Source organism: Seriola aureovittata, chromosome 6 (assembly GCF_021018895.1).
Source record: "Seriola aureovittata isolate HTS-2021-v1 ecotype China chromosome 6, ASM2101889v1, whole genome shotgun sequence".
NCBI lineage: Eukaryota > Metazoa > Chordata > Actinopteri > Carangiformes > Carangidae > Seriola > Seriola aureovittata.
In genome coordinates this window covers 25,369,476-25,396,163 of record NC_079369.1, presented here as the reverse complement: position 1 = coordinate 25,396,163, position 26,688 = coordinate 25,369,476, and the positions used below count along the sequence as shown (strand labels likewise).

At 40.9% G+C, this 26,688-nt stretch overlaps 1 protein-coding gene across 2 annotated transcripts in view; it reads right to left on the bottom strand.

Moving 5' to 3' along the window:
* Positions 1 to 341: 341 nt before the first annotated feature.
* Positions 342 to 26,688, bottom strand: part of LOC130170798 (uncharacterized protein C1orf87) — a 38,598-nt gene continuing 12,251 nt past the window's right edge. The window contains exons 1-7 of one of the 2 annotated variants that reach the window (XM_056378436.1): positions 5,062 to 5,297; positions 4,798 to 4,917; positions 4,324 to 4,447; positions 3,594 to 3,716; positions 2,765 to 3,010; positions 1,349 to 1,425; positions 342 to 1,261 (exon numbers count right to left, since the gene is read on the bottom strand). In XM_056378436.1, coding sequence (XP_056234411.1) covers positions 1,234 to 1,261; positions 1,349 to 1,425; positions 2,765 to 3,010; positions 3,594 to 3,716; positions 4,324 to 4,447; positions 4,798 to 4,917; positions 5,062 to 5,069 — 726 coding nt within the window. In that variant the 5' untranslated portion in view covers positions 5,070 to 5,297 and the 3' untranslated portion in view covers positions 342 to 1,233. Of the gene's footprint in view, positions 1,262 to 1,348; positions 1,426 to 2,764; positions 3,011 to 3,593; positions 3,717 to 4,323; positions 4,448 to 4,797; positions 4,918 to 5,061; positions 5,298 to 26,688 lie in introns of those variants that run through there. The other variant, XM_056378435.1, reaches the window with a different exon arrangement.

Below are 26,688 nucleotides of genomic sequence, written 5' to 3'. Positions count from 1 at the left end.
TAACAAAGAACCAAGAGTCACAAAGGTCAAAAACTGTGTTGCCCCACCCTTTGCTGACTGACCCGATATCCCCCCCCCTGCACCTCCGCACCCCTTACAGGAACATCAAAAGCAATTCAGGTGCACAGAAACTAAAAGGCAGCGATGGTAGTCACATATTCCCCAATATTAGAAATGTAACAAATGAAATTTGTCGAACACAATTGAAACACAGGATAAAGTATTTTCACTTTAAGAATCAGTGACTCTTTGGCGACACATGACGTCTCCAGCTGCTGGGAGCTGAGCTGTCTTAACATTTACTCACTTCAGCTCCAGACATCTGATGACTAAAATCCTTCATCTGGTTAAAATATAAAGTTGTAAAAAGTGAATCTTAAATCTTCTGCCAGAAAACCACGACACTGACACATGCACATAGAGGATATTGACAGGCGACCAAATGAAACAGCGTTGCCATGATCAAAATCATTCCAGTTGATGTAAGAACTCAACATAGAGAACATAGATCTAGTTTTTCTATAGACATTTTAATGTGGAAAAAGTTACAGATTTTTAAATAAATGGATCATTCACCAGCTCAACTGTCATCTCAGACATCCGTCAAACTGTTGACTCTTTTAAACCATTCAGGTTTTTTATATTTGTAAAACTTTCTTCAAAACCTCGATAAGCCAGTTTTAGGTGTGTGTCATAAAACTGTCAAACCAGTGTAAAGTCTAGGCGTGGTCGGGGAGAAACGCTAAGATGCTTGTACAATGTGCGACACATGAGGAAGTGAGAAGGCTTTGTTTGAAAGTAATTTTTAATTCAGAAGATTGGCTGCCATCTTGGGGAGTGTGGTGTCCAGTTCTTACGATACATCCATGTGTTTTGTCCGTGGTCTTGAAGAAGAGTCCGCAGGGCTCAGCTACTTCAGAGAAGACATCAGGTTTCAGTAATGTTACATTCAAAACGTCAGAGGACACTTGTTACCTCACAGTATGTTAGCGGATCCTCACCCTCACAGTCCAGAGAGTCAGATGTGGCTTGTGGTATAAAGTGCTTTGAGTTTTATCTTTATATAACTGCAGTCTGTTTACAAAATGTGGAGAAAAAATACGTTTGTCCTATAACAATATGATAGATGATATATGTCGACACATTTTCTATCTCAACAACATTAAAATGAAATCTAGTCCTCTGAGCTGTGGTCAGGTGAGTCCTGCTCTGGTTTTCTTGCCTCATCGACTCTCAGCTTCGTCCTTCAGCTGCACCGAAGCTGCAGAGAGGAGGGAGGGGAACGAGTTCATTTACACAGAGCAGATTCAGTGCGAGTTCACCGTGAACATGGAAACTGTGGCTTTACCTCGCTGCTGCTGCTGCAGGCAGGTCATCAGGGAATGCAGAGGTTTTAATGAACTGTAGGAGGTTTCTGTAATAAATCTGTAACAGCAGCACAAAGTGAATAACTCTGAAAAACCCAAAGCACCATAAATCACACGTTGACACATAAAGATCAAGGTGATGAAATGATTTAAAGCCTCTGGAACACACTGAGCTGCTGTGAGAACAAATGACTAGACAGATGACTAGTGTTGGGCCACACTCTTGCCACAGGGGGCGCCGCTGCATGAGTGTTGCTTTGTACAGGTGGTTGTGATGTCGTGTGACAGAGATCAGGCTCTCACCTTCTGTAAAAACTGAAAATCACTAAAAAGCTCAGGGGGTGACAGAAGCAGCTTGATCTGACTCCCTTCTCTTGTTTCCTTGTCTCCTCATCTTTTGTCTCCTCATCTCCTTTTGTTTTTTTTACTTAAGTCCTTCCTCGTGTCTCCTCTCATTTTGTTGTCTAACTCCCCCTCCCCTCATCCACCTTTCCTTGAACAGTTGTGATGTACTTAACGTGAGTACATTAATTTCATTTTACTCTCTACTTCTCCTTCGAAACATTTCAGAAGGAAATATTGTGATTTTCTTCCTCCTCTACATTTATTTCTCAGATGTAGTTACTGTTACTTTACTGATTCAGATTTTGAATACCTATAATCTGCATATAAACTATGATGCATTGTTATAAAGTAAGTTTAACAGTATATAAAGAAACTACAAGCAGCATTAAAATGCTGTTTTCATATAATGCAATTCAGTAATTATCCTGGATCATTTTTCCTGTAGAACTGCTGCGTTTACATGTTGCTGAAAAGACCTCTGTACTTTTACTTGAGTACAGTTTTGAAAGCAGGACTTGTGGGAAATATTTTTACTCGTGTTTTGTGTTTTTGTATTTTATCAAATATAAAATAAGTGTGTAACCATTTATGCCCATTTTGATTAAAAGTATAATCGTTAGTTGATTATCATGCGGGAAGACGTGATGGTGTGTGTGGTCAGAGGGCAGAGGTCATTTGTGTTTCAGGAGCTAATCGGACAGAACTGAGTGGTCTGTGGGAAGCAACGATATTCAACTTTTAAAGGAGGAACATCTGAGACCAAGTACCGAAAACATGAGGTAATGGCGGCCTGGTACAAGGTCAGGTAAGAGGGTGTCATGACGGAGGGCCTGTGGAACTATAAACCCACAACAGGATAAGTGAGACATGATATAAAAATGAGTTGGTTCACTCCCGGGACTGAACTGTTCTCAGTAAAGCCTGGATGACACTGAGCTCAGACAGGATCTGAACTCCTCCGGCCCAGGTGAAGATTTCTCTCCCACAGGCTTTTACTTGTAATGTGTTGTTTTTTTTTTTGTGCAGGTGAGACTCGGCCGTTGCTTCCTCACCTGGACCGGATCGTCTTTATCAGAGAAGATTTGCAGAAGCAGGGAAAATGTGGGTAATTTGAGTGGAACGTCGTTTTTCAGGAACAGGTGAGTGATCTCTGATCGATTCACCGTCCCGCTGAGGGAGGCGTCCAGAGCTGCCACCTCGTCCTCTGTTGACCTCAGAGAGGAGAGCTGCCAATCACGCAGCTCCTCTCTGACAGCTGAGGACAGCTCCCACTTATCTCTGGGCTCAGACTCGCCTCTCTGCGAAAAGACCAGAGAAACACGAGAGTGTATCTGCAGCAAGTTCAACAGCAGCAGCGCGACACTGTGAAGGCGGGATGTGGATCATTGATCTGGATGATGCAGCGCAGACGGAACAGGGAAGTGTGACATCATTTGTGCAAATTTTGCTTTGTATTTAGAAGGAAATAACCAGTTTATCTTATACCTGGAAAAACTAAACTTTGCATTTGATCAGGAGGGAATCAAAGTTTTAATAACTGAATTACAGGTTTATTTAAGTAGCCTGGGCCTTAATCATATAAATCAAAGAAAACCTGGGAGAATAAATAATTAAATTTAGTTATTATATTAAGTGAGTGTTTTATTTTAAATTAAATCTTGTCTGCTGGTGACTTGATTCATTCTCCTTCCTTCAGTTAATAGTGTTTCTTCTTCATTACAGGAGTTTGGCCTTGATGTTCACAGCTCTACTTATTGTACGACCTTCGAAAAGTCTTGTCCACTTGTTCTTAATTGTTATGAGTCATTCATGACAATTTTATTTTAAATTAGTGTCACAAAAAAAAACCTGTCTTTTTAAGGTTATATTTTACAGAAGAACCTGCTCTGTTGTCTCCGGTGGTTCAGCTGCTCTGTGTTCAGTGACGTGTTGACGTGTCTTCGGGTGAATGTAGGACCTGGAGTGGTCACCAGAGGGCGCCGTCACACACAACCTGTCAGGAACCTGAGGAGGAAGAGTCACCATCAGTGAGGTTAAAACCTCAGAGCTCGTGTGCAGAGGTGAGATGACAAGAACTCAGATCTTAGTAAGTAAAAAATAGGAAAAGCGCAGTGTAGAAATAAGAGTTAAAGTTATACATTAAAACTTCAGCTCAAGTAAAAGTACAGAAATATCAACATCAGCATTTAGTAAGTACCAAAAGTAACAGTTCTCATTATCTAGATTAGTCAATTTTAAAATATATAATGTAGAGTATATTATGGATTATAATTATTATATTATAGATGCATTAATGTGCTGATTTTAATCACCTTCTATACTGTTGGGAAGCTTGTGAATTTTCCACAGGGATCAATAAAGTCTTATTTAAACCTTTAATTATACATCTAATTTATTTGTTGGTTTTATTTTGATTTATTAATCTGATTCTACATAAATAACAAAAGTTATCAAATTAATGCAGTGGAGTAAAAAGTACAATGTTTGCCTCTGAAATGTGGTGGAGTCGAGGTAGAAATACTCAAGTACCAGAAAATTGTAATTAAGAACACTTTGCTATATAAATAAATATAAATAAGTTATTATTACAACGATAACACGTACACTTTACCTGGTTGATCACAGCCCAGAGTGCAGAGTCCACCCTGTTGTGCAGCTGTTGGTGAGACCTGGACACATCTGGCTCATCTGGAGCTTCAACAGGAGGATTTTCTGCTTCTCTCTCTGACGTATCTCTGTTCAGCAAAAACACATCAGGATCATATGAGTGCTGTACTGTAAGTTAACCGTATTTGTACAGCCCGTAATCACAATCAAAGCATCAAAGGGATTAAAAATAAATAATCTGTGATAACAAAGAGAAACTCCCATGTAAACCTCAGTGTCTGTGTTCAAAACACAGGAAGATGACAAAATAAAAGCAGTGATTAATGCTGTCATTGAACAAATTCATACTTGACTGTCAGTCAACAATCAGAATCCAAATGTCTGCACCTCATAATCACAGGAATAAATAATAATAGGCGTAATTTTAGTTTCACGTTTTACAATCAGCTTTTACTAACAGCCTCGTCATTACACTCACTCCTGTGGCTCCTCAATAAACTGCTTCACTTGTTTGCCGCCTACGATCTTGACGACAAGTCGGGGGACTGTGTTTCTTCCTGACGTGTTTTTCTGAGCCATGATGCAGGTGATAGACTTCCTGAAAGATAAGACGAACAGACAGACACATCACACAACTATTAAAGAGACAGAGGGGGAAAGTCTTGGTACCATTTTTCACATGAAGCCGTCACAGTACACACATTGTCCACAGTTTCTTTCTGTATAATAACTCTTTACTTACATGTACATTTATTCCAGTTCTTACTCATTTCCATTTTCCCTTTCCATGGATCCAGTTTCTTGTTGTGTGTCTGAGGTGTTTCCTGTCTTCCTGTTTGCTTTATCTGCACCATGGTTACTGCTGCGTTCCCACCCCTGAGCTGCAAACGCCCGACACACTACAGCACCCTGCAGAGGCCTGGGGCTCACTTCAGCACACAAACACTGGTGATTTAGTGTGCAAGTGTGTGTTTGACATTTGAGGCTACTAGCATAATATTTCTGTGTTTAAAAAAAAAAAAAAAAAAAAAAAAAAACGAGAAAAGTGGGTGGTTGGTAAAAGTGAAACAAAATACCTGACATTAATTTTATGAGCATTTACTGTATATTTTCCTTTCCATCCATACTGTGTGCACATGATGGTGTCTAATGTGTATGTCCCAGGCTGCAATGATGGAAGATGCATTCAAAACTATTATCCAAACACTGGTATTCCTAGTTATCATAACAGAAAAACACAAATTTATTAGTAACAATCCTGCATTCAAATTAATGTATTTATTTATCTATTTCGTACGTAACCGTCAGTGCTAAATTATCACCTCAATACATAAATAATGAGCATCTCTAACTGGAGTAAATTATTTTTCTAATTTTATTTTATGGATTTATGTGGCTTTCATGTTCAGGTATTCAGTCATAGCTCTGACCTACTGGCGGGACTAGAGGTAATACCAGGGGATCAGTAGAGTTGTTGGATTTTATCCTCTAGGGACTTTGAATATCTGTCACAAATTCCATGGTAATTCATATGATAGATGTTGAGATATTTCATGTGAAGTCGATTTGGGTCAATTCCAGCAATTTTTTAAAACATTTTTTTATTACAAAATAAATTTATACACCTTCAGTTTCAGGTATAGTTAGTACAGTATTTCCCTCTGGAAAATGAAGACAACAAAGAAGTGCCAAAACCTGCAGTTCCTCTAATGACCATTAGAGTCTGGCTCCACCAGTGAGTCAGTCTCCATACACTGTTAAAATGTCCAACTTAACAACAGAAATAAACATGTTTACTGCCTGGTACAAAAAACAGTTTTGGTCTCTAGAGGTAATTTCCTCCTTCATGACACCTGTTTATATAACTCACCTGTTTACATTTTCATTGAGGCTTAAAGTCATGGAGAATTGAGGGTATGGCTGCTTTGAGGGTTGGGTGCTGTCATTGTTAGATAGCTGTCTGCTCGGCATCACCTTAGCTAATATGAGTCACTGAACGGGATCTCTTGGCCATGTTTGTGGTATTTTTGGAGGATTTTTCATGAAAATATCAGACAGATAATTTGACTTGAACGTGAGAAAGTCGTCCTGTTTTTGGGGTGAGTGAATTTATAGTATTATTTTATTTATATGTTGGCACTAGTTAGCAAGTATCTGTGTCTGAGCTCACCATACCCGGCTTGTTAGTTTAACCTGCTAACTAGCCTGTTTACTAGCATTAGTAAGCAAATGAATTAGCTGTGGTTTAGCCTTGAAGCAAGACGCCCAGACACCTAGCTGTGCCAATGATGCTAACTAAATTAGCACTGCCAAGATGGCAACGGCACAGCAGTGCACTCCGAGCTTCAAATCCGCTCTTCAGAAACACAATGGGTGACGTCATGGAGGGCTAGGTCCATCTTTTAAACGGTCAGTGGGTGTTTTGTAGCCACCAGAGGGCAAAAGAACTCCACAACCAGCTGACAGACGCACAACCTGCACCTAAAAAAGTTGATGTTTATAATGTGTTAATAAACTGTTGTCTATTGACACGTCCAGCAGGTATAGCGCAACATTATCATTCATTTGTTGTGGTGTTTTTTGTCTGACTGATAATCATGTTCCTCATCAGAGCTGCTGCTGCTGCTGCTGCTGCTGGAAACACTGAGGCTGAACCACAGTAAATGTGCCTTTAAGTGATAATGATTAGTGGAGCTTTGAGTACAGTACTTAAATAATGTACAAACTGTTATTCCTTCCCACCTCTGTCCATCTGTCCAACTCTTCTCTCTATGTGCCTCTGGCCATCAATTAACAAGGGAATCAATTGGTTGAAGTTAACTTAAATTTTGCAAAATCATTAATTAGAGAGATTTTTTAATTAAATTTCCAGAAGCGATAAAGAAACAGCTTTGATAAGAGGCCGGAGCGGAGATAGAGGGCCTAATTACATTAATTACTCTATACCTGGAGGAGAAATCTGAGTCAATAAGTTCTGCAACCCTTTAATCTGTTCATAGAATAAAGCAGGAGATTCTCCACTGTACGGCTCTAGCCCGAGTCTGGCACACTGCCAGGAGCTGCTGCCGGAGCTCGGCCTCTCTCCGTTTGATTTGAAGGAATTAAGTTATTAAACGGTCTTAATAACTGTGGAAATGGCCATTCATTCTTCACGGCATTGTCAGTCCGCACACGTCACACACCTCTTTAAATGTCCTGTTGCGGCTGAAGTGTGAAAGTCAAACACAAAGTCCAGATCTTGATGATCAAACCAGCAGCAATAAAACAGCTGTAGGAGGTTTGCTGCTGTGAGGAAGGAGGCGCCGACGCCAAGCTGAGAGACTGTTTACTGTCTCAAGAATCCTCAAAGGCCCATCAGGTGCTTTTGGGAAATTAAGTCCACTGTGTCTGAGCTCACATGCTGCTCAGTAATATTAACATCAGTCCAGGAGAACAAGAGCACAAAGAATTACAATGAACTGTTTTCAGCTTGAGCTGTTGCTCTATTGACCAATCAGCAAACTGAACTAATGAGCATCTGAGAAGCAGTGAGCAATGTTTATTTACATATTAATATTTCATCAGCTGGACTTCCTGGATCATATTTCATTGTCTCACTGGTGTCATAAAAAAACCTAGCCCTGTGCTGTTGTAATGCAGGGCTGCTCTAAACAGCTGTTAACACTTAAGCTAGTGTCGTACTTTCCACATCCTGAAGGGGGTTCACGAGGGTCCGACTGACGTAATTCATTAAAGTCATTAATTCGTCCGATTTGTGACGCTGACTCTATGCAACAAGGGCAACAACTGCACATGCGCACCTCCAAGTCTCCAAGCTATGAAGAAGTTAAAGACACAGACATACAAGATATGCAGATGACTTCAGACTTTTCTCCGGTCGTGCGGACACACGCGGTTCCATTCATTGTACAAATGACGGTTCGCATCGGTCTGGTGTTCCACACGACCACACTCCAATCCAGTTGATAGTGGTAAAACACCACAACGTCGTTGCTGCTATAAACTGCTATAGAAATAAAAAGTAGAAGCAGAGAACAAGGGGAAGGCACAAAGATAATATGACTTGCGACCGCTTAACGAAGAAGAATCATATAAATGTGGGTAATGCTGGATCTCCTCGCACAACCTTTCTTCAAAACAAGAATGCAGTTTGTTACCTGGAGATTAGCAGTCTGTGCACTTCCTATGCGTACAGTCTGTGCGGCAACAAATTTTGGGTCTAAGCGGACCCTCACGGGTATGGGTGAATGATGACAGCAGTCCGAAGTGAAATAGTTAGTACACACATACAACACTTCATTTTTGGGGGGTTTGTAGACAGGCTAGGGACACAAATTACTGTTAGAAAACCATGGTGAAGTGAATTTTGACCTTTAAGTCACGTGGACCGAAGACAAGGAAGGTATGAATTGGCCTTAAGAACAATTACATGTCTGTGGTGTCTGCAGATATCTGTGTGGACATCTGCAAGGGAGTACAGTTGAGGCTTCAGCCTTCCAACATCATATGACATGCTGCACGGACTAATTTGTTTTGAGCATAACCCCACCTTCATGCCTCATTTTATATCTAAAATGCATCATTTCAACACGGTTCAGGAGGGTGGGAAGTCGGTGAGTAGGATCTAAAGGCTTGCTGTGCTCTCAAGTTATATAAGCTGTGTCCCAATTCAGGAGCTGATTGCATCACAGCGGCACAACTAGGCTGTCCCATTTTGACGGTTCCTTCAAATGTGTCTTTCTTTTCCTGGGCGTGGCCCAACCTATCCCAAGAGTCATTGCGTGCCAGTAATGAAAGCAAACGGCACAGGCAGAGAGTCTGAGATTACACTTTTAAATGTAAGTATTGGGTTTCAGCTCAGTTCAACAGCTAATGGTACAACTGTACCGTAGTACCACACCTTAGTAGCCCACGTCCTCCAAAGGACGCGCAGCTGAATTGGGACACAGCTGCAGTTAGCTAGTATCTTAAATTGTGGACTTCTTAAAGACCAGGGCCGACCTCTTTCCATACACTTGAATATCTGAGCACAGAGCACATTAGACGCAGGGGTCGTCTTAAGATCATTAACCTGGACCTTAAAGCCTTAATTAATAATCATCAGGGGTCTGAGGTGAAACAGGTTCAAGGTCAACAGTAAGTTTGTGAGCAGGATGATATGAAACACTGAGGTAAAGTGGTTTCTGTTTAGTCACCTCTCTGAGTCTCACAGATCTGACTGCCAGCCTCATTTATGCACTCGGCTCAGACAATCTTTTTGCACACAGGCCCATAATTGATTAGCAGCCCAATTAAAGAGCAGCGATGGGGGCCGAGGGTGGAGGAGAAGGTGACAGAATCACGGCGCTCTCCTCTCCTCTTGAGTAATTCTTTTACAGAGTTTCTAAATCGGGTTTGCCACGGACTGATAATGGATGTCTGGCCTATCTAAACATGCACCCAAAAGCCGGCTCAGCCCCTCAGCTGAGATAAAGCAGAGCAGAGCAATAGAGCAGACAAATTACACGAGGAGGAAAGTACAAGGAATAAAATAAAAAAAAAACAAAAAAAAAACAGCAACTCCTGAAAGGTTTTATCAGACATTTGTGTTCGTAGCTGTGATTGTAAGAGGCTGCACCTCCTTGTTTGTCTGTGAATCAGTGTATGTGATTTCTTGGAGAGAAAAGACAGAAGACAAAGTCGGAGATACATTTCAGAATGATAAATTGATCGTTTAATGGGTTATCTCTGTCTCGTTAACCTTCGCCTGCGTGCAAATGATGTGTTGGATTAAACAATGGGGTCTGAACATGGCAGCCACTACATCTCCGCACCCGCCGTGTGGAGAGACACATTGATCAAAGCGTCACATCCATGATCTTCAACAGTCCTGCTGCGCTCTGAGCCATCCATCACCAGCTCCTCCTCTGGTTCAGATGGCAGCGTCGTTTAACATTTTTACAAATGCCTTCTGCTCGACATACCTGCACAGGAAATACGTGACATTATAACGTTCCTCAACAGTCTAACGGTCAAAGGACATAAAACACTGGAGTCTGTACCCAGGCTTGTGAGTCTGTAACTCTACTTACATTTCAGAAACCACATTTCTTTGGATGGATGAAAACTGGAGAGACAATTTTGCTGTTTTTAGATCATCACAGATGTAGAGTCTGTGCAGAGGGAGGCTTCAGAGTAAAGGTCAGGTTTTACAGTCAGTGTTATTGGAACGTCTCAGACTCTGGTTCAGCTCTAAATGACTGGTAGAAAGTGAACTTTGTCCGGCATAGTTATGCTTTGAGCTGAATGCTAACTTTGCTAATGTGATGTCAGCATTCAGCATGACTACTGAATATTCATGCAGATGTTTAGTATTATAACTTTTTACCTTGTTAACATGGTAAAAAGCCTCTCTTCTGATTGGCTGACTGTTTTTTCAGTGATGGAATTAAAATATAGCAGATTTCAGGTTGACACTCACTCTGAATAAATCTTGCTAACCTGACATCATGGCAGCCATTCAGAACTTCTGTTTGTTTAGCCCATAACAGCAAAGTGGGGCTGCTTCAGTCTTTAGTTTCAGACGTACCTGGTGCTGCTAGATGATAGGTGCGGGCATTACCAAGGTCATGAGGATTTTGCTTGTGGGAGACATTAATGTCTGTTTAAAAGTCCACAGCAATCCGTCTTACAGTTGTCATGATATTTCTCTGTAGACAAGAGTGTCGGACCAACATTGCCTCCCCTAGAGAGACTAAAACAGAAGTGCTCCTTATTATGCTCATATATTACTGCATGTATGGAAATGAATTTGGTCCAGACCACATAAACTTCCGTTGCTGTCACAGGTTGTAAGAAGCCTCAGTGTTTGAATGTTAACATCATTATTAAGATAAGATTTTGTGTACCCTTCACAGGTGGCAGCCATCATTGATTTACAGTCTCGGCCCTGACCTGGACAGACATCAGCAGGATGCAGCAGGAACTGATCCTTCAACAGCTGCATGTCGCTGGAGGTCAGAGTGGAAATACGTCCCTTGAATATTTATGAGGTGATACGATTTGTTTAAATTTAAATCAAAATGTTGAGAAATAAACTAACCCCACACTTAGGAACATAAACTGAAAAATAAACAATGAAATATAATAACTCAAACACAAGTATCAGTACAGGATTATAAATCCAGTTTATCATTTGGCAGGTCTGCAGCGTGGCCATGCCTCTCTATTAAGGAGGTGTCAAACGTGATAGGAGGGCTCTGCTCCGCCCTTCGGGGGAGCTGGAGCAGCAGTGGCGCTCTGGCGCTCACGCCGTTCCCCTCGTGTTAAAATGCAAATTGCTTTTTCCTGACCCCTCCGCGGTGGACAGGGAGGGCCTGTAGCTTTCAAAGTGACCTGCTTTTTGCCTCAAAAGGCCGCACACCGGGATGCAGCAGGTGTTGACAGGGCAAGACAGCTTAGCAGATAATATCGTCCACGGCAACAGAGCAGCCCGGCAAAGCAGACAAAAACACCGAAATATACACACAGCCACACGGCATATCTTTAACCCTGTGCAGCCTGAGGTCACTTAAATTGTCAAGGAAACAGAGCTTCATTATTTACACATTACAAGTTCCTGAAACTTCTCATAAAAGGATTAAAGTGTAAAATGGTCAAATTTGATTTTTGGGTTTTCCTGTTTGGTTTTAAAACAAATAACAGATTTACCCTTTTTTTAAATTACAAATGAATTATGGATTATCTCATGATACACAACTAAAAGTCAGTTACTTTAAGGGGTCAAAACATTTGAAACTTAAGCTGTTAATGTTACTCTCTCTTTGACAGAGCACAGGTGGAACTGTGTTTCTTTCAGGTGTGACAGCTGCTGGACTCCAGGTATTGTCCCTGCTGGTCCACTAGGATGGCTTACTGGTATACCGGCATGACTTTTGGTTTATGTCCAAGACATTCCCATCAGCCTCAGCTGTACTTAATGTTTAGTGTTAATTATCCAAAAAAGATGGTGAACATGGGTATAAGTTATACCTTCTGACATCGTCATTGTGAGCATGCTCATCTTTAGCAAAAACACATTCACGTATCGTTTCAAAAAATATATTATTTTCAAATGATTTTGGACAACTTCAACATTTTAGGTAACCCTTTAATTTACAGGCCGTTAATTATGTAGTAATTATGTAGTAATGTGAAAAACTTTCCAAGACATAGCAGTCAAGTAAAATCAGTATAATGATAAGTTGTAGTTGTATAATTACCAGGAATTACTGTAAAATATTGGCTAATTATGGAGTAAAACTTAAGCAGAATAAAGAGGGTTGGTCGGTCATTATATGGGAATGAATTGTTATAGTAAGTAGTATAGTTTACATACAGGTAGGAGGGTCATTTCTGTATTGCTACCATTAATATCGATAGCAGCAGTTGTGTGTATGTATGTGTTTGTAATTTCCACATTCTTACCTTTCAACAGGAGTGAAAGCCGCTGCAACAGCTGTTTACCAGAAGTGAACACTAGTCCGTAATTACTCAATATTTTACAGTAACTCCTGGTAATTCTACTAGCACAACTTTCTTGGAAATTTCTCCACTTTACTAAATAATTACTACACAATTAACTGCCCTGTAAATGAAAGGGGCTAGTCATCAGCCAAGTTTAATGTGCTGAACATACTCAACATGTTTGACTTTATCGTGTTGCAATGTAAGTAAAGCCCTTTGTTAAGAATAGTTTTAATATTATTACATCATCTTTAAAATCATTGAGATGACATTAAGTCTTGTTTGTAGACAGATGCCACAGTGACCGGAGCAGGAGTCGCCAAAGTCAGAAATTCTGAAATCCTACACAGGAGCTTTGATTTGAGTTGATATAAAGGGAGGTGTATACAGTGGAGGTTTAAGGCATTTTGAAGCCTGAATAGATTATGTGTTAAACCGACCTTGTTCCAGTTCTTTACAGTAAGAAAATCATATAAATAGTTGAACTGAAACGGCGGAGAGACGACAGCTCATGTCTAAATGATGTTTAAAGGGTTAGAAACTACACTTGCAGAAAGCTAATTCTTCATGTTCGTCCAAAGTGAATCATTCATAAAAAATGTATATTCTGTAAAAGAGGCTTCATGTGCTTTTTCACAGCTGAGAGAAACTTGTTATTATGTGTTAAAGATTTAACGAGCCGCTTCTGCTGCTCTGTGTTTGTCTGTTCAAAGGTTGCTTTGTTTTGACGGCTATGTTTTTCATCTTTAGACGTTCTTTACCTCCTTCATATAATTTCTTAATCAAAGGCATGTAAACCAGCTGGACATTCTCAAAGCCGTTAACCAACACAAGATGAAAGAAGCTAATTAAAGCTTTTAATATGGAGGGGCTGTCGTGTTGTCGACCTGCTGAGAGATCCAACAGTGCTCGGCTGGGATTATAGAACACATATCTATTAGTGATAAAAACAAACAGTTTTGTAAGGTGATAAACAAATGTGATAAAGAAAGGAAAACACTTCTCACATTCTTTAATGTACACCAGGGGTTCCTTAAAAGAAAAGTTCCACATTTTGGGAAACACTTATTCACTTGTAGAGAGTTAGATGTTCAATCTATATATGTTTTAGTTTTAAACCGCATCACTTTTTCAACCTTTACACCTGGTGTCCACGCTACTCTGGAGTTTTCAAGCTCCTAAAACAGAGACTTTTGGAAACGCTGCTGGACACATTTTAGTTTGAAAACTCTGGGGTTGTGCTTCAGTCTGGACGGGCAGAAATGGAGATCGTAGGAAACGATGAAGTAGACACCCACCTTCACTCCCTGATTGGTTCTTATCAGCCTCAACTACCAGTGGTGAATGTAACATGGATAATTCCAAGTGTGACTGATCTTGTTGTCTTTGCTAGCAGCTGCTGTTCAGATCAATTCTGTATTTTAATGCTACAACTGCTTTCGCTGATCCTTGTTCGTAGTATTTTATGCAACTTACCACCTGCAGAGTTGACAATCTGCTTCCTGTTTACACCAGCTCGCACATGCCCAGTGTGTGTGAACGGTCATATGATATGCGTTTTCAGGTGTGTTAGTATGGACAGAGACTATTTTTGATATGCAGCTAAAACGCTTTCTTTTTAAAATGCTGCTTTAAAATGAAACTGTATTAGTTTTGATTTAGCCTCAGACTTATGGAGGACCAGGGATGCCACAGGAAAAGTAATAAAGCATTTCCTTAATTTCATATTTTTATAGGCGTCAAAAATATAAATACTATTTTAAAGAGAATTTATAAATCCACCAATAAATAGGTATGTATAAAGCCAGAAACTGGTTAACCTAGCTTAGCAAAAAGAGATCTAAAACTCACTAATTAACACACATACGTATGTCAAGTTTATTTCATATGAAAAACCTTTGCTGTTTTATGGGGAATTGTGTCCCATCGTACCTCATTACTGGAACCAGTAACCTCCTGCAGGCTTTGCTCGTTGATGCCCCACAACTGGCACATAACCCACCTGTAAAACAGTGAATTGTTGTTGTTACACTTAAATTAATTAGTGAGGTGTGGATAGATGTTGTCCCTTTGTACAGAGCCAGGCTTGCTGGTCTCCAGTCATTATGCTAAGCTAAGTTAGCTGGCTGCTGGCGGAATAGTTTCATATTTAGCGTATAGATGGGAGAGTTGTATTGATCTTCTCTTTTAACTTTCATCAAGAAAGCGAAAAAATATCAGACTTTTCCTTTAAATCCATGAATTTAATGCCTAAACTGGCCCTTAATTTGCATGAGGAGCGCATTAAAGTAAACCTTAAATAAAGTTATTAAAACTCTAAAACATTTTGATCATTTAAAGGTCAAACTGAACCTTCTTTCCCCACGTGCATTCCACCTTAATCTTCATTTGGAAGCTTTAAGGGAATTTCAGGGTAAAACTGCTGGTGTCCTGTTCTCATGTTAATATGAGATAAAATAGTCAAAATGACCTCAGACTCCACAGTGTTCAGCTCTTACCAGGGATCGTAGTGCTGATATTGAGGTCAGATCATATTATCTACAAACTAATTTCTCCAACAGTCGCTGCACAGATAAAGTCACCTTCAGCAGATGGATACAACCCAGCTGGCACAATGAAATATTAAACTAAAACAACACGTCGTGAGGTGAGCCCAGAGGAAGGCTCCCGCTCACAGCAGACTGACGTGAATCTGGTCTGAATTTCTGGAGCTGACAATCATCTACAGCAGAGGGCCTTTCTGGGCTTCCTCTGCCAGACAGATAAGAGGCTGCAGGAGACAGACACATAAAATGAATGTGTGTGTGTGTGTGTGTGTGTGCGTATCTCGGGAGACTTTCTAGGCAACTGCACAACAAAGCCATCCTTAGATGTTGAAGGGAGGAATTGTAAAAGGAGGAATCACGACAGGAAAACCAGGATACAGGCGAAATTCACATGCAGCAAGCTACCATGCAAAGTGCGGACCCGCCTGACCATCGGAGCAACATGGACTTCAGTGTCTTTCCAGCTAAAACCAGTAAAGATCAACATCACGGATAAAAGAAACAACTGTTGAAAGGGCATAAATTGTGACCTAGTGTTGAAGTCATCCTTCCTCTACTCTGAGCACCTCCTCTAAGACAATCGTGTATAAAGATGGACATAGCTTCCGTGATGTCACTCACAGATTGGTTTTGAAGCTCAGAGTGAGCTGCTTCACTGTCACCATCTTGGCAGTGCCTGACTCCGCCCCTTACTCCTGGTTAATCCAGAAATGGACAATGAGGTGGGGCGTGTGTGGAGCAGAGACTTCGTTGCATGGCGGTTTAATAGATGTGGCAAGCAAACACTCCTGTTAGCATTGTTAGCACAGCTGGGCGTCGGGCATCTTGCTCAAAGGGTAACACAAAGCTAATTCATTTGCTGGCTAATTAGCTTGTTAATGAGCTAAGCTAAAAAGCCAAGTATGGACAGCGCAGACACTGATACCTGGTAATCGGTGCTAACATATAGATAAAATAATACTAAACTTAGGGTGACGTTCAGTGACTGGAATTAGCTGAGGTGACACCGAGTGGCTAGCCAACTGTGATGGCACCCACCTGTCAGTTGCAATGCTCTCAATTCTCCATAACTTTAAGTCTTAATAAAATGTAAACAGGCGCATTATATAAACTGTTGTCATGAAGGAGGAAATTAGCTCTAGAGACCAAAACTGTTTTTGTACCAGGCTGTAAACATGTTTATTTCTGCTGTGAAGAAGTTGGACATTTTAACATGGGAGTCTGTGGGGACTGACTCACTGTTGGAGCCAGGCTCTTGTGGTCATTGGAGGAACTGCAGTTTGGGCCATTTTTTAGCCTAGGAGGTTGGCGCTTGAAGACAACCTTATGCTGCTTCCATTTTTAATTGAGAAACACAAACAAATTTTTTCACTCCAACTTCATTGATCACAGCCTGAAAAAAAGTGGAACAACATGGCTTTTTCATTGTGACAGAAAACTTATTCTCTGACCTTGATGTGAAAGAAAATATCTTTCGTCTATCTATGTTATGACACTTCACCACTCTGGATGTTGAATCATCTCCAAATCAATCAATTAGCTCCTTCTGGCCGCTCAGCTCAGAGGAGAAAAAGGCTCCAGAAGAAGAGGACATTATTTATCTGCCGTCAGGTGATGGGACAAAAATCGGCGGCTGTGTGCGACCCCAGCGTCCCGGCAGAACCTGCGGGTTTGTCTGAGACTCAGCTCACAGGGAAAAAGGTTAATAAGGACATCTCCTCCTTACCGGAGAGACAGCGCCGTCACTTTGCCAGCGAGGGAGCCTTAAACAGGTCTCCGCCACATGCAGCGCAGGAATATTTTAGAATATTAATTGCACACTTAGTATGCTGTTGTCATATGGCTTTTATTAGTATTCCATCAACTCAATGAGGCGTGAAAGGGCCAGATGCTGCGTCCTCATCTATCCCACATAGATTCTTGTCTTTAGTCAGTTATTAGTGCAGCGAGTGTCAGTCTGCTCATCACTTCAGCAATCTGATGTCATGTATTTATTAATTGGACCAGTGAGTTTAAAAGTGGATTAATAACACTCAGGTCAGATCTACATTATCAAAGACGGGTGAAGTGTAAGGACGCTGACAGTTTATACCCTACACTGCTCCCTGTTGTCAGCACACACACACACACACACACACACACTTGTGAAGATTCGATTAGCTTTTATCAATTACCTGGAGGCTCACTCTTACATCATCCCTTTCTTCTCATAAACCCATTACCAATCCTAACCTAAACCTTCATCATTTTTTAACAACTTTTTATACAAAAGAATCTATAATCAACTAGAACCACCACCTTTTGGTTGTATCCCTCCGCCACTCAGACTTGTTTCACTAGTTTACATCCCTGTTCATCCAGAGTCATATAGCATATTAACCATTTGTGTGAAATGTTGTTGTAATTCCTGTGTGAAGTCTTGACCCGGATAGCAAAATAAATCCGGCCTATACTTGTTCCATGTGCTTGTTTTCTTGTGGCCCGACATGTGCCCAGTTTCACGGCCCAAATCTTTCCCAGAAACAGCATGAGTGTAAGATGCTACTTCCACATCTGGACCAATTCTGGCGTAGACACAGAAAATCTTCGGGCTGTCAGTCAATACTGGCGGATAACAGCCGGACTCGACCCAGATGTGGAAGAATATCGGCCAAACCTTTTTGGTTTCTTGTTTCAAGAACAATAAGTTTTGAAACACATGATCATCTGCAGCACAACGAGTTAAAACCTTTTCCTTTGCTGCTGCTGCAGAATGAATGAATGAATGAATGAATGAATGAATGAGCGAGCTTAGACGTGTATTTTTGTTCAGCACTTTATTCCTCAGCTCTTTAAATCGTGTTACAGTGGTTCATTTTTAATTAAGCTGGAGGAGAGTCTGTGTTTGATCCCACTCAGCTCTTGACTGAAGTCCCAAATGATAGTATTCTTTATTTTAGGAGAGGACGGTTGTATTTCATGCGGACAAGTTCGGACATGGAAGTTTTCTATTTTTAAACATCTTGTCAAATTCAAAATCAAATTCACAATTTATTAAGACAGAATTAAAATGATCATCTTTTTCATGGGGTTTTGTACTATTTAGCTGCATCTGTTTATTATACTGGTTCATGGGTCACTTTTTATGTGATCGCAATAGATGCTTGTTTGCGCTTTGACATCTTGTTAAATGAGTGGAGGTCTTCAGCAACGTTATAGCTTAGAGCTGGTGGCTGAGAGCCAGACAGGAGGAGCGGCAGCCTCCATTTCTCCTTCAACACTGTCACTATGACGAGGCTGCGCAGCTTCTCTGGAGGAACTGATAGACATCAGGAGCACATTCTTTATCTGGTGCTTCCCCTCTTATATCCACTCTCAGCATCTATCTGAATAAATAAAAGACAAAGTGCTTTTTGTCCAATGTGAAAGTGGTGGATCGTGGCACTTTGTGAAAAAACCGGAGGCATGGTTGAAGAATGAGTTTCTAGGTTTTAGCAGTGTAAGGTGCCTTTTTTTTTCCCTCTCTTTTTTAAGAGCTGGAGTCATGACGTCACGTCCACACTTTAGCTTCTGTAACTCTGTACAATCCTTCAGTCAACATTTAACTTACCTCATCATAACCTTTCTAGCTGTAATCTGCTGTTTAGCCTGCAAACATCTAGGACTTATGGGAATTTTCTTTTTCCTTGTTAAAGGCCACTAAAACATTTAAACTGAATAAACAATGGTGTTTGATCACTTTTTTTGTTTTTTTTATTTTTGTAGTTGTTCACAGTGAAAAATCTTGGGAACTAGTTAATGGATTGCCATGAAATTTAAAATTATTCTCCTTTGGATGAATTGTAGTAACTCACTTTTCATCCTCCGTCATCATCGGGCCAAAATACCAGTCAATGAAAAACCCTGCAAAACCAACAACAGTCCCCTCAGCCTGAGCTATAGTTTTTTGAGTTTTGTGCAAATTAGCAAATGTTAATATGCTAACTTGCAAAGCTAATAAGGCAGCTTTGGTCAAACTTATACCTGCTTAATATCAGCATGCTAACAGCCTCAGTAGATAATAATAATACAATAATACAATACATATGTAAAAGAAGGAGGAGGGGATGAAAGGAAAAAAATAACTTAAATTAAATAATCTAAGTGAATCTATATCTATTTTTTCAGGATAATAATTGTATATAATTTCTTTCTTTTTTTTAACGTATATTTTTTCGGGCTTTTTATGCCTTTATTGATAGCACCGTAGAGAGACAGGAAATGGGGAGGCAGAGAGAGGGGGAATGCAGTAAAGGGCCGTCTGATGCAGGATTCAAACCGGGGCCGACTGCAGCGAGGACTGTAGCTTCTACACATGGGGCGCCTGCTCAACCAACTGTGCCACACGACGCCCCTATAATTTCTTTTTTAAGTTGTGTTTTACTTGTAATTCATTTTAAATTTATTTATTTTTTGTCGAGCACGTGTGTCCCTATCACGGCGACAGTCAGCTCTTAGTTCCTCTTCATCTCTGACCTCTGTAACCTCTGCTGTCATCCAGACTCTGCTGTTCCCTGTCTGCCCTGCAGTGGCTCTCAGTGTTTCCTGCCCCTCATCATCACCTGACCTCCACATCCACCTGTGCACCTGCTTCCACTCCATTCATCAGCCCCTCGGTAGATATACCTGCAGCTTTCCCTCTGTTTGTCTATCGCGCTGTCCAGCCTGTAGCTTTCCTGTTTCTGCCTGTTTACGTCCAGACATGTTTGGAGTTTCTTCCTGCCTGTCCTGCGCTTTTGGTTTGAATCCTGATTTTGAGCATCGACACAGTGAAGTTGCCTTTTATTACCTGTGTGTTTGCTTCATGTGTACACACTGCCATTTCATATCAGTTGGCAAATTTCTACACATAATGGCTTTAAAAGGAGAAACAAAAAATAATGATAATAATAATAATAAAAAATAAAAAAATAATGATGATAATTAAAATCTTTACATTAAAATAAATAAAGAGACAGATCAGGTCTTTATTTAACTGAACTTTTTCTAGCTTTTTTATGTATTGTTGTTATTTTTACAAATTTATATCCCCTTCCACTTCCATACTGGACACACACACACACACACTCACACACACTCACACACACACACACGCACACACACACAGAGTGAGAGTCCCTTAGTTCATTAGGGTTTAGATTGGAATCTGTGGCGGCGTTGGTCGTGGCAGCTGTACTTTATTCCCTGTAGGATTGGGGAGAAGGAAAATTGAAACCACAACCTTTGGACAAGCAGACATTTAAGGCCTTGTCAGAGTGAGATAGGGCTCCCCGGCTCTGCCAAACCCTGACGGCCGACTCCATCACTATCAATATCCTGCCTCTTACTCACAGCGACCCCCCCCACCCCCCCACCCTTAAAACAAAAGACGATGTGGGGAACAGATAGCAGGGGAGCTTCAGCAGATCTCTCAGCAGAGAGATTAGACGTTTCTACAGACTTCTGCCTCCTTTTCTCAGGGTAGATTCAAACTAAACACTAAGTAAATATTTTTAGGTGACATGGTTTCATCCAAAAGTCAGAGGAAAGACAGGAGGAGATATGTTCACTAAGGAGGGCACAACATTTAAAAACTTGAGCAGAAACGGTGCAAAAATCAACAGAAATAAAATGTCAAGAAGAGAAACTGCAGGAAAACAAAAGGGAAATCAGTCACAAACACATGCAGCATGATCCACACATTCACTGCAGCTAACAGGTGATATATTGGTGAACAAACACAGACTGAAAAACCCTCCAACATCAGCTGGTAGAAGACATCATAAAACTATGCACGTGAAATCTGTGTGTGTTTCCTACTACTGCTTTTCTGTTTAGTTCTCTTTTCTTCCTGTTTATGTCCAATCCTGTGTCTGTAAACGTATGAGAAAAGGTACAACAGTGACGATTGGCCAATGATCATGCCTTTTTTTTGATTGGTAGCAGACATGCGAAAGTTTACCTTATTACCTAGCAACTGCCGCGCACATTCACATCATCAGCATTAACAGTGATACTCGTTTTTGTTTTTTAAGGCCCTGGATCCGGAGTAAGTCTGGATGACGAGGACCAGGGAGGCACAGGTCCCGAAGCCTTAGCATCTCAGGCACCTCAGTTTGCTCCAGGTAATGATGAAATAATATCACACAGTAATTAAAAGCAGAAGAAAATTCAGTGATGGTCTTGAAAAAGTGAGCCAAAAAAAATTGCTAACTCAGTTTACAAAATATCATCTCACTCAGCTCTCAGATAATTAACATCTTCCAGCAGAGTCATATGCTCATTTTAGTGCAGAGCTCTGCACAGCCACACAAACACTGATGCACACTGTAAGATGCACACACTGCACTGACTCAACACCACCCAATGCATCAAATTAAAATATTAATGGTTGTTGGATAGATCGTTGCTGTTAATGGATCTGGCTCCGACACAGAGGTAAAGATCCCGTCTTGGTAATATTCCTGGTGGCGAGGTCATACAGCCCTGCCGCTATTTCCATCACGGTCACAAAATTAAACAAATGTGATTGCGGTGAGTAAATCAACATTACTGAATATCTTTTTTTTTTTTTTTTGCTGTGCAGACTTCCTGTTCCTGTGGGACCTCGCTGTTTCAGTCCCTGGGATGAATCATGGCCTCAGAGGAGCGCCCGCTCCGCTCACCTTGAGGGAACCCGGCCTGAATGAAATGCGACGACAATGATGACCACAGCAAGGTCAGATGTTCATCCACATCAATAGAAACTACTGTGAGATTAAACTGCTGCAATCACCACGGTTACATAGCAGCAGCAGCACTAACAACAACAGCAACAACAACAGTCCTTATCCTGCAGACACTGATGAATGGCATCATTACTGAGAATGAGCCGGAGTCACATTATGAACAGAAAACAAATCCTTATCTCATGATTAATTGAAAATGTATTGTCAACTTCCTCCTTCAGCTCAGGATGAAGCGGCGCAGCTATTGTCGCTTCTCCTACTTTATAGCTGATCATTTGTCATATGTGAAATGTTTGGTTATGGCAGTGCAGGCGTGATCATACCTAAATAACAAAACAGGTTGTTAGTGCCTTTCATCATGAAATATATGAGCACGTTAATCAAGTTTAGGCAATAGGCAGAAGGTGGTGGTGGTGGGGGGGAGGAAATTAGGCTGCAGCCCCGGATGTTTTCCCAAAAGCTTATAGTAAAGTTTACAGTATAACTTCAACTCGGTGTCATTTCCCCTCAGTCCCTCTGACTAGACCGGCAAATCAGTGGAGCTCTTTTAGCCACTGAGGAAATATCGCCATCCATAGGTCGCCCTAAAAACTGGTGGAGCATTCGGACTTGACGCAAAAATTGTGATGGTTTTATTTTCGGCCCCTTAAGCTTGGGCTAAGCCCCGAATGTTTACAATGTCTGGCTCTGCACCCAGTTTAGACGACTCAAACTAGTTCGCTATGGTTATAATTAAAATTGCATTATATCAAACTTTTTTTTTTTTTCAGTGTCATGACATCAGTGAAAACTCTGACCTACTGGTGGCGCTGGAGGAAGGTCAGGGGGTCACAAGTCATTAGGATTAATCGTTTGGAAACTATAAACGTCAGTTATGTGAATTTCATGACCATGTTCATCCGTCAGTTGTTAAAGTATTTGGTCTGGACCAAAGTGGTGGACGACTGACTTTGCCATTCTACAGCTATGCAGCTAGCCTGGCTAACAACAATCCTGGTTTAGTTTGGCTTGGGTCTGTAGTCTACACATTTACTGGGGGTGTTATGAACCTGGTTCCCCCCTAGCTGCATTTTCAGGCATGTGTGAGGGTGTGGAGTTAGATAGAAGCTAGCTTACCAGACGTCTGTAGCCCATATTAGCTGCTACTAGCATAATACAACCAAACCCTCAAGACCTGGGACCAGGTTTTGATAAGGAAAAAGATCATATCTCAGTTTCAGCTGCATCAATTTTGATTATTTTCAATCCATTGTGAGTCTATATAAGAAATTATAAAAGTTCAATGCTAAATTAATGGAGCACTCTTTTAAATTTTGAAACTTTTAAATTTTGAAACAAGAAAGTGATAAATCCATGAAACAAATCAGCAATTCTGAAATAATCTCACCCAGTTGACTGATTGTTTGTTTTCTTTTGTAAAGATAAAATTTTAGGACTTATAAACAAGTCGACTTGTTAGGATGCAGATTTTTTTTGAGTGTGAAATCCTGCACCACTACAGGATGGCTTTCATTTTAACCTCATACAAGATTTAATTCATCCATGCACCAGTCCATGCATGTGATTATTCTCCACACTGGGGACAGTGGGACAGATTAAGATTTAGCAAGTGTCCAAGCCGACAGTTTAATGTACCGTAGACCTGCTTGACCCTGTTCACACTTAGCACCGGGCAGTAACATGTGATTTAGGTGATCCAATCACAAGTGGACATCAGTTCACACCTGGCATTAAAATGTGTCTCGAGTGATCAAATCTCACTTCTCCACTCTGCAAAGATCAAATGCGTTGTTATTTTTAATCGACAGGAGGCAGCAATGCACTTCCTAGTCTGCCAAAAATCAAAAGAAGAAGAAATCAAAACAATACAGATAAGGTTTATTCGCCAAAGATGTTTGATGCACTCGTGATGTATCTCTATGGGCTTGGACACGATTTGAGAACCAACTGAATGAGTATGAATGAGTACGTACTTTTGTTTATGTGGAGGACGTCAGATGATTGGCCATCCTACAATGTGGCCCAGGAAACACTGCTAAAACAAAATGTGGCCATAAGGGACCCAGACCACCTCCAAATGTGGTTCTGAATCTGACTCTGAATCTGAATCGTCCTCATTATGTCTGGGGAGCGTTTACACCTGTACTCAGAGCCAGGTCTGAACAGGACCCATGATAAACCCCAGTGTAGACGTACTGAGGTCGTTCAGTGTGGTGTCCGCATGTGTGCTGAGACTGGGGGGGGGGGGGGTCTCCCTCTGTAACCGAACAGGACGGCCCCTGTCTGTGCAAGTCCCGGCTCCTCCAGCTCTCACCATTTGTGATAATTAAATTTTCAGAGAGCAGATTTTGTCTTTCTGACACGTTGAGGGGAAGCTGTGAAAAGACCATTTTCCCCCTCGCGAGGACGTCTGAGGAGGAAAAAGCAGCAAGAAACTAATGTGTTTCATCAGGGAAAACACAGCCTGGAAGGCCTATTCAAAACAATTCCATTTGCCAGAGGTTTCCATTATCACGTCTGTGATGGAGGACACCGGGAGGGGAGGGAAGAGCACAGGATAAATCTGCTCTAAAGCAAAAATGCATTAAGCAATACAGATATTCTGCAGGAAAGACTGACTTCTCCCAAGGAGAGCTGTGACTTTTTTCTCATCAACGTTAAGTTGCATAGATTTTCAATTACAGTTAATAATTTACAATTTAAGTAAATCCGCATAAATTTGAACTGAATTTCATTTAATTTCTGTTGCTGCTAAGTAGAAAATTGCAAAGTCTCTATTAACACCAAGGGAAATACGATTATCATGTCAAACTGAGTGTTAATGTGTAATCAATTTAAAACTGAGTCAAAACAATCACCTGTGATGTCAGGGAAACCCCCCCAAGATGTTTTGGATGCAGCAACAGAACGGAGATCGACTGTTTAATGATTCATGGCGGCGGCGACTGAAGAGCCAGACTGACTTTGCTGAGCGGGGCTGAGACAGGTACCCTTGGAGTCCACAGGAAGGAGAGAGCGCGAGGGGAATGCATTAATGTGGTATTGATCACGGTGACAGTACCATCAGCTGAGACGAGCAGAAAGGTTGCAGTCACTCACTCTGACTTTACCTTGTGTCCACCTCGCTCCCGCTGACAGGAAAAAGATCAAAACTTCAAATCGCTGCTGGGATCAAACTGCATGTTTGTGTTCTGTTCTGATCCAGAAAAGCAGGATTTCTTTAAATCACATTAGTTGTCATTGGCTTATTTTAGCATCTGCACCATAATCTCTTCTTCTGTCTGAAAGGTGCATATGGTTTGTGCTATGATTTGCAAATGACACAAAATTTAAACGATGTGGCTTCTGTATTTTCCTTTTTTCCTTTGTGTAATTCTCAACAATCACCTGTGATCCCTCTCATCCAGGTTCTTGAAGCCTTTTTGACAAAGAAAAAAAAATCCTGCATGTGAAGCTTCTGTCATTTATCCAGACAGATAAAAAAATAACATCAACTGGAATTACTGCTCTGTGGTTGCATCCGTCAACCAGTCAACTTGCAGGAAATATGGTCACAATCTTTCCTTCCTGAGTTACAGTGTTGAATAATGGCCAGAGCTTGTTTTTGCAGAACACTATGATGTCACAGTGAATTTGACCTTTAACCTTTTGGAAATAAAATGTCCTCATTTCATCATTTTATCCTGTTAGATATTTGTGCTAAATTGCGTCATAATTAGTGTTTGAATTCTTGAGTTATGGCCAAAAACTTGTTTTCTGAGGTCACAGTGACCTTTGACCTTTGACCACCAAAATCTAATTATTTCATCTTTGAGTCAAATGAATGTTGAATGTTTGTACCATATGTGAAGAAATTCCCTCAAAGTGGTCTTTAGATATCATATCCAAGAAGCCAAAAACCTGTTTGCGAGGTCACAGTGACCTTGACCTTTTCCCACCAAAATCTAATCAGTCCAATCCTGACTCTAAATGTGCCGAATTTGAAGGGATTCCCATGAGGAGATCCTGAGATATTACGTTCACAAGGTCAAAACAGAGTTTTGAGAGGTCACGGTGACCTTGACCTTTGACCTTTACCAGTTCATCCCTGAGTCTTCATACTTTAGGAACATGATTTACATCCAGTGTTCAGGATGTCTTGTGTCCTTCATGTAGTGAAGCAGGAAGTAAGAATGTGGCTTACTTTGCAAATTAGCATTTGGATTTTTATGAACTATAACCACCATGTTTCCCACTGTTCGACATAACACTAACTTTAACCATAGTTTATGTGTAATAAACACAATATTTCCCTGATTGTCATTATAGCAACTATATGGTTTGCACTGAGCGTAATGTAAATGTTCCTGTCTAGTTACACTGTTGGATTAAGACTGAACGCTCATTATCCTGTTGAGTTTGTCTTGCCTGAAAGACCTTGTGATTACATCTTGACCTTGCGTTGTATTTTTGGATGTGACAGTAAAAGAAATAGAGTCTTCTTGATTTTGTTTCTACCAGCGAGCTGAAAAGACATGCGTCATGCTCCTGTGAGCCTCATGAAGCTGTAATCACTCATCCACCGCAGGAGAGAGTAAACTGTTGGTGCTACAGATCAGTTATTAAACGGAGATG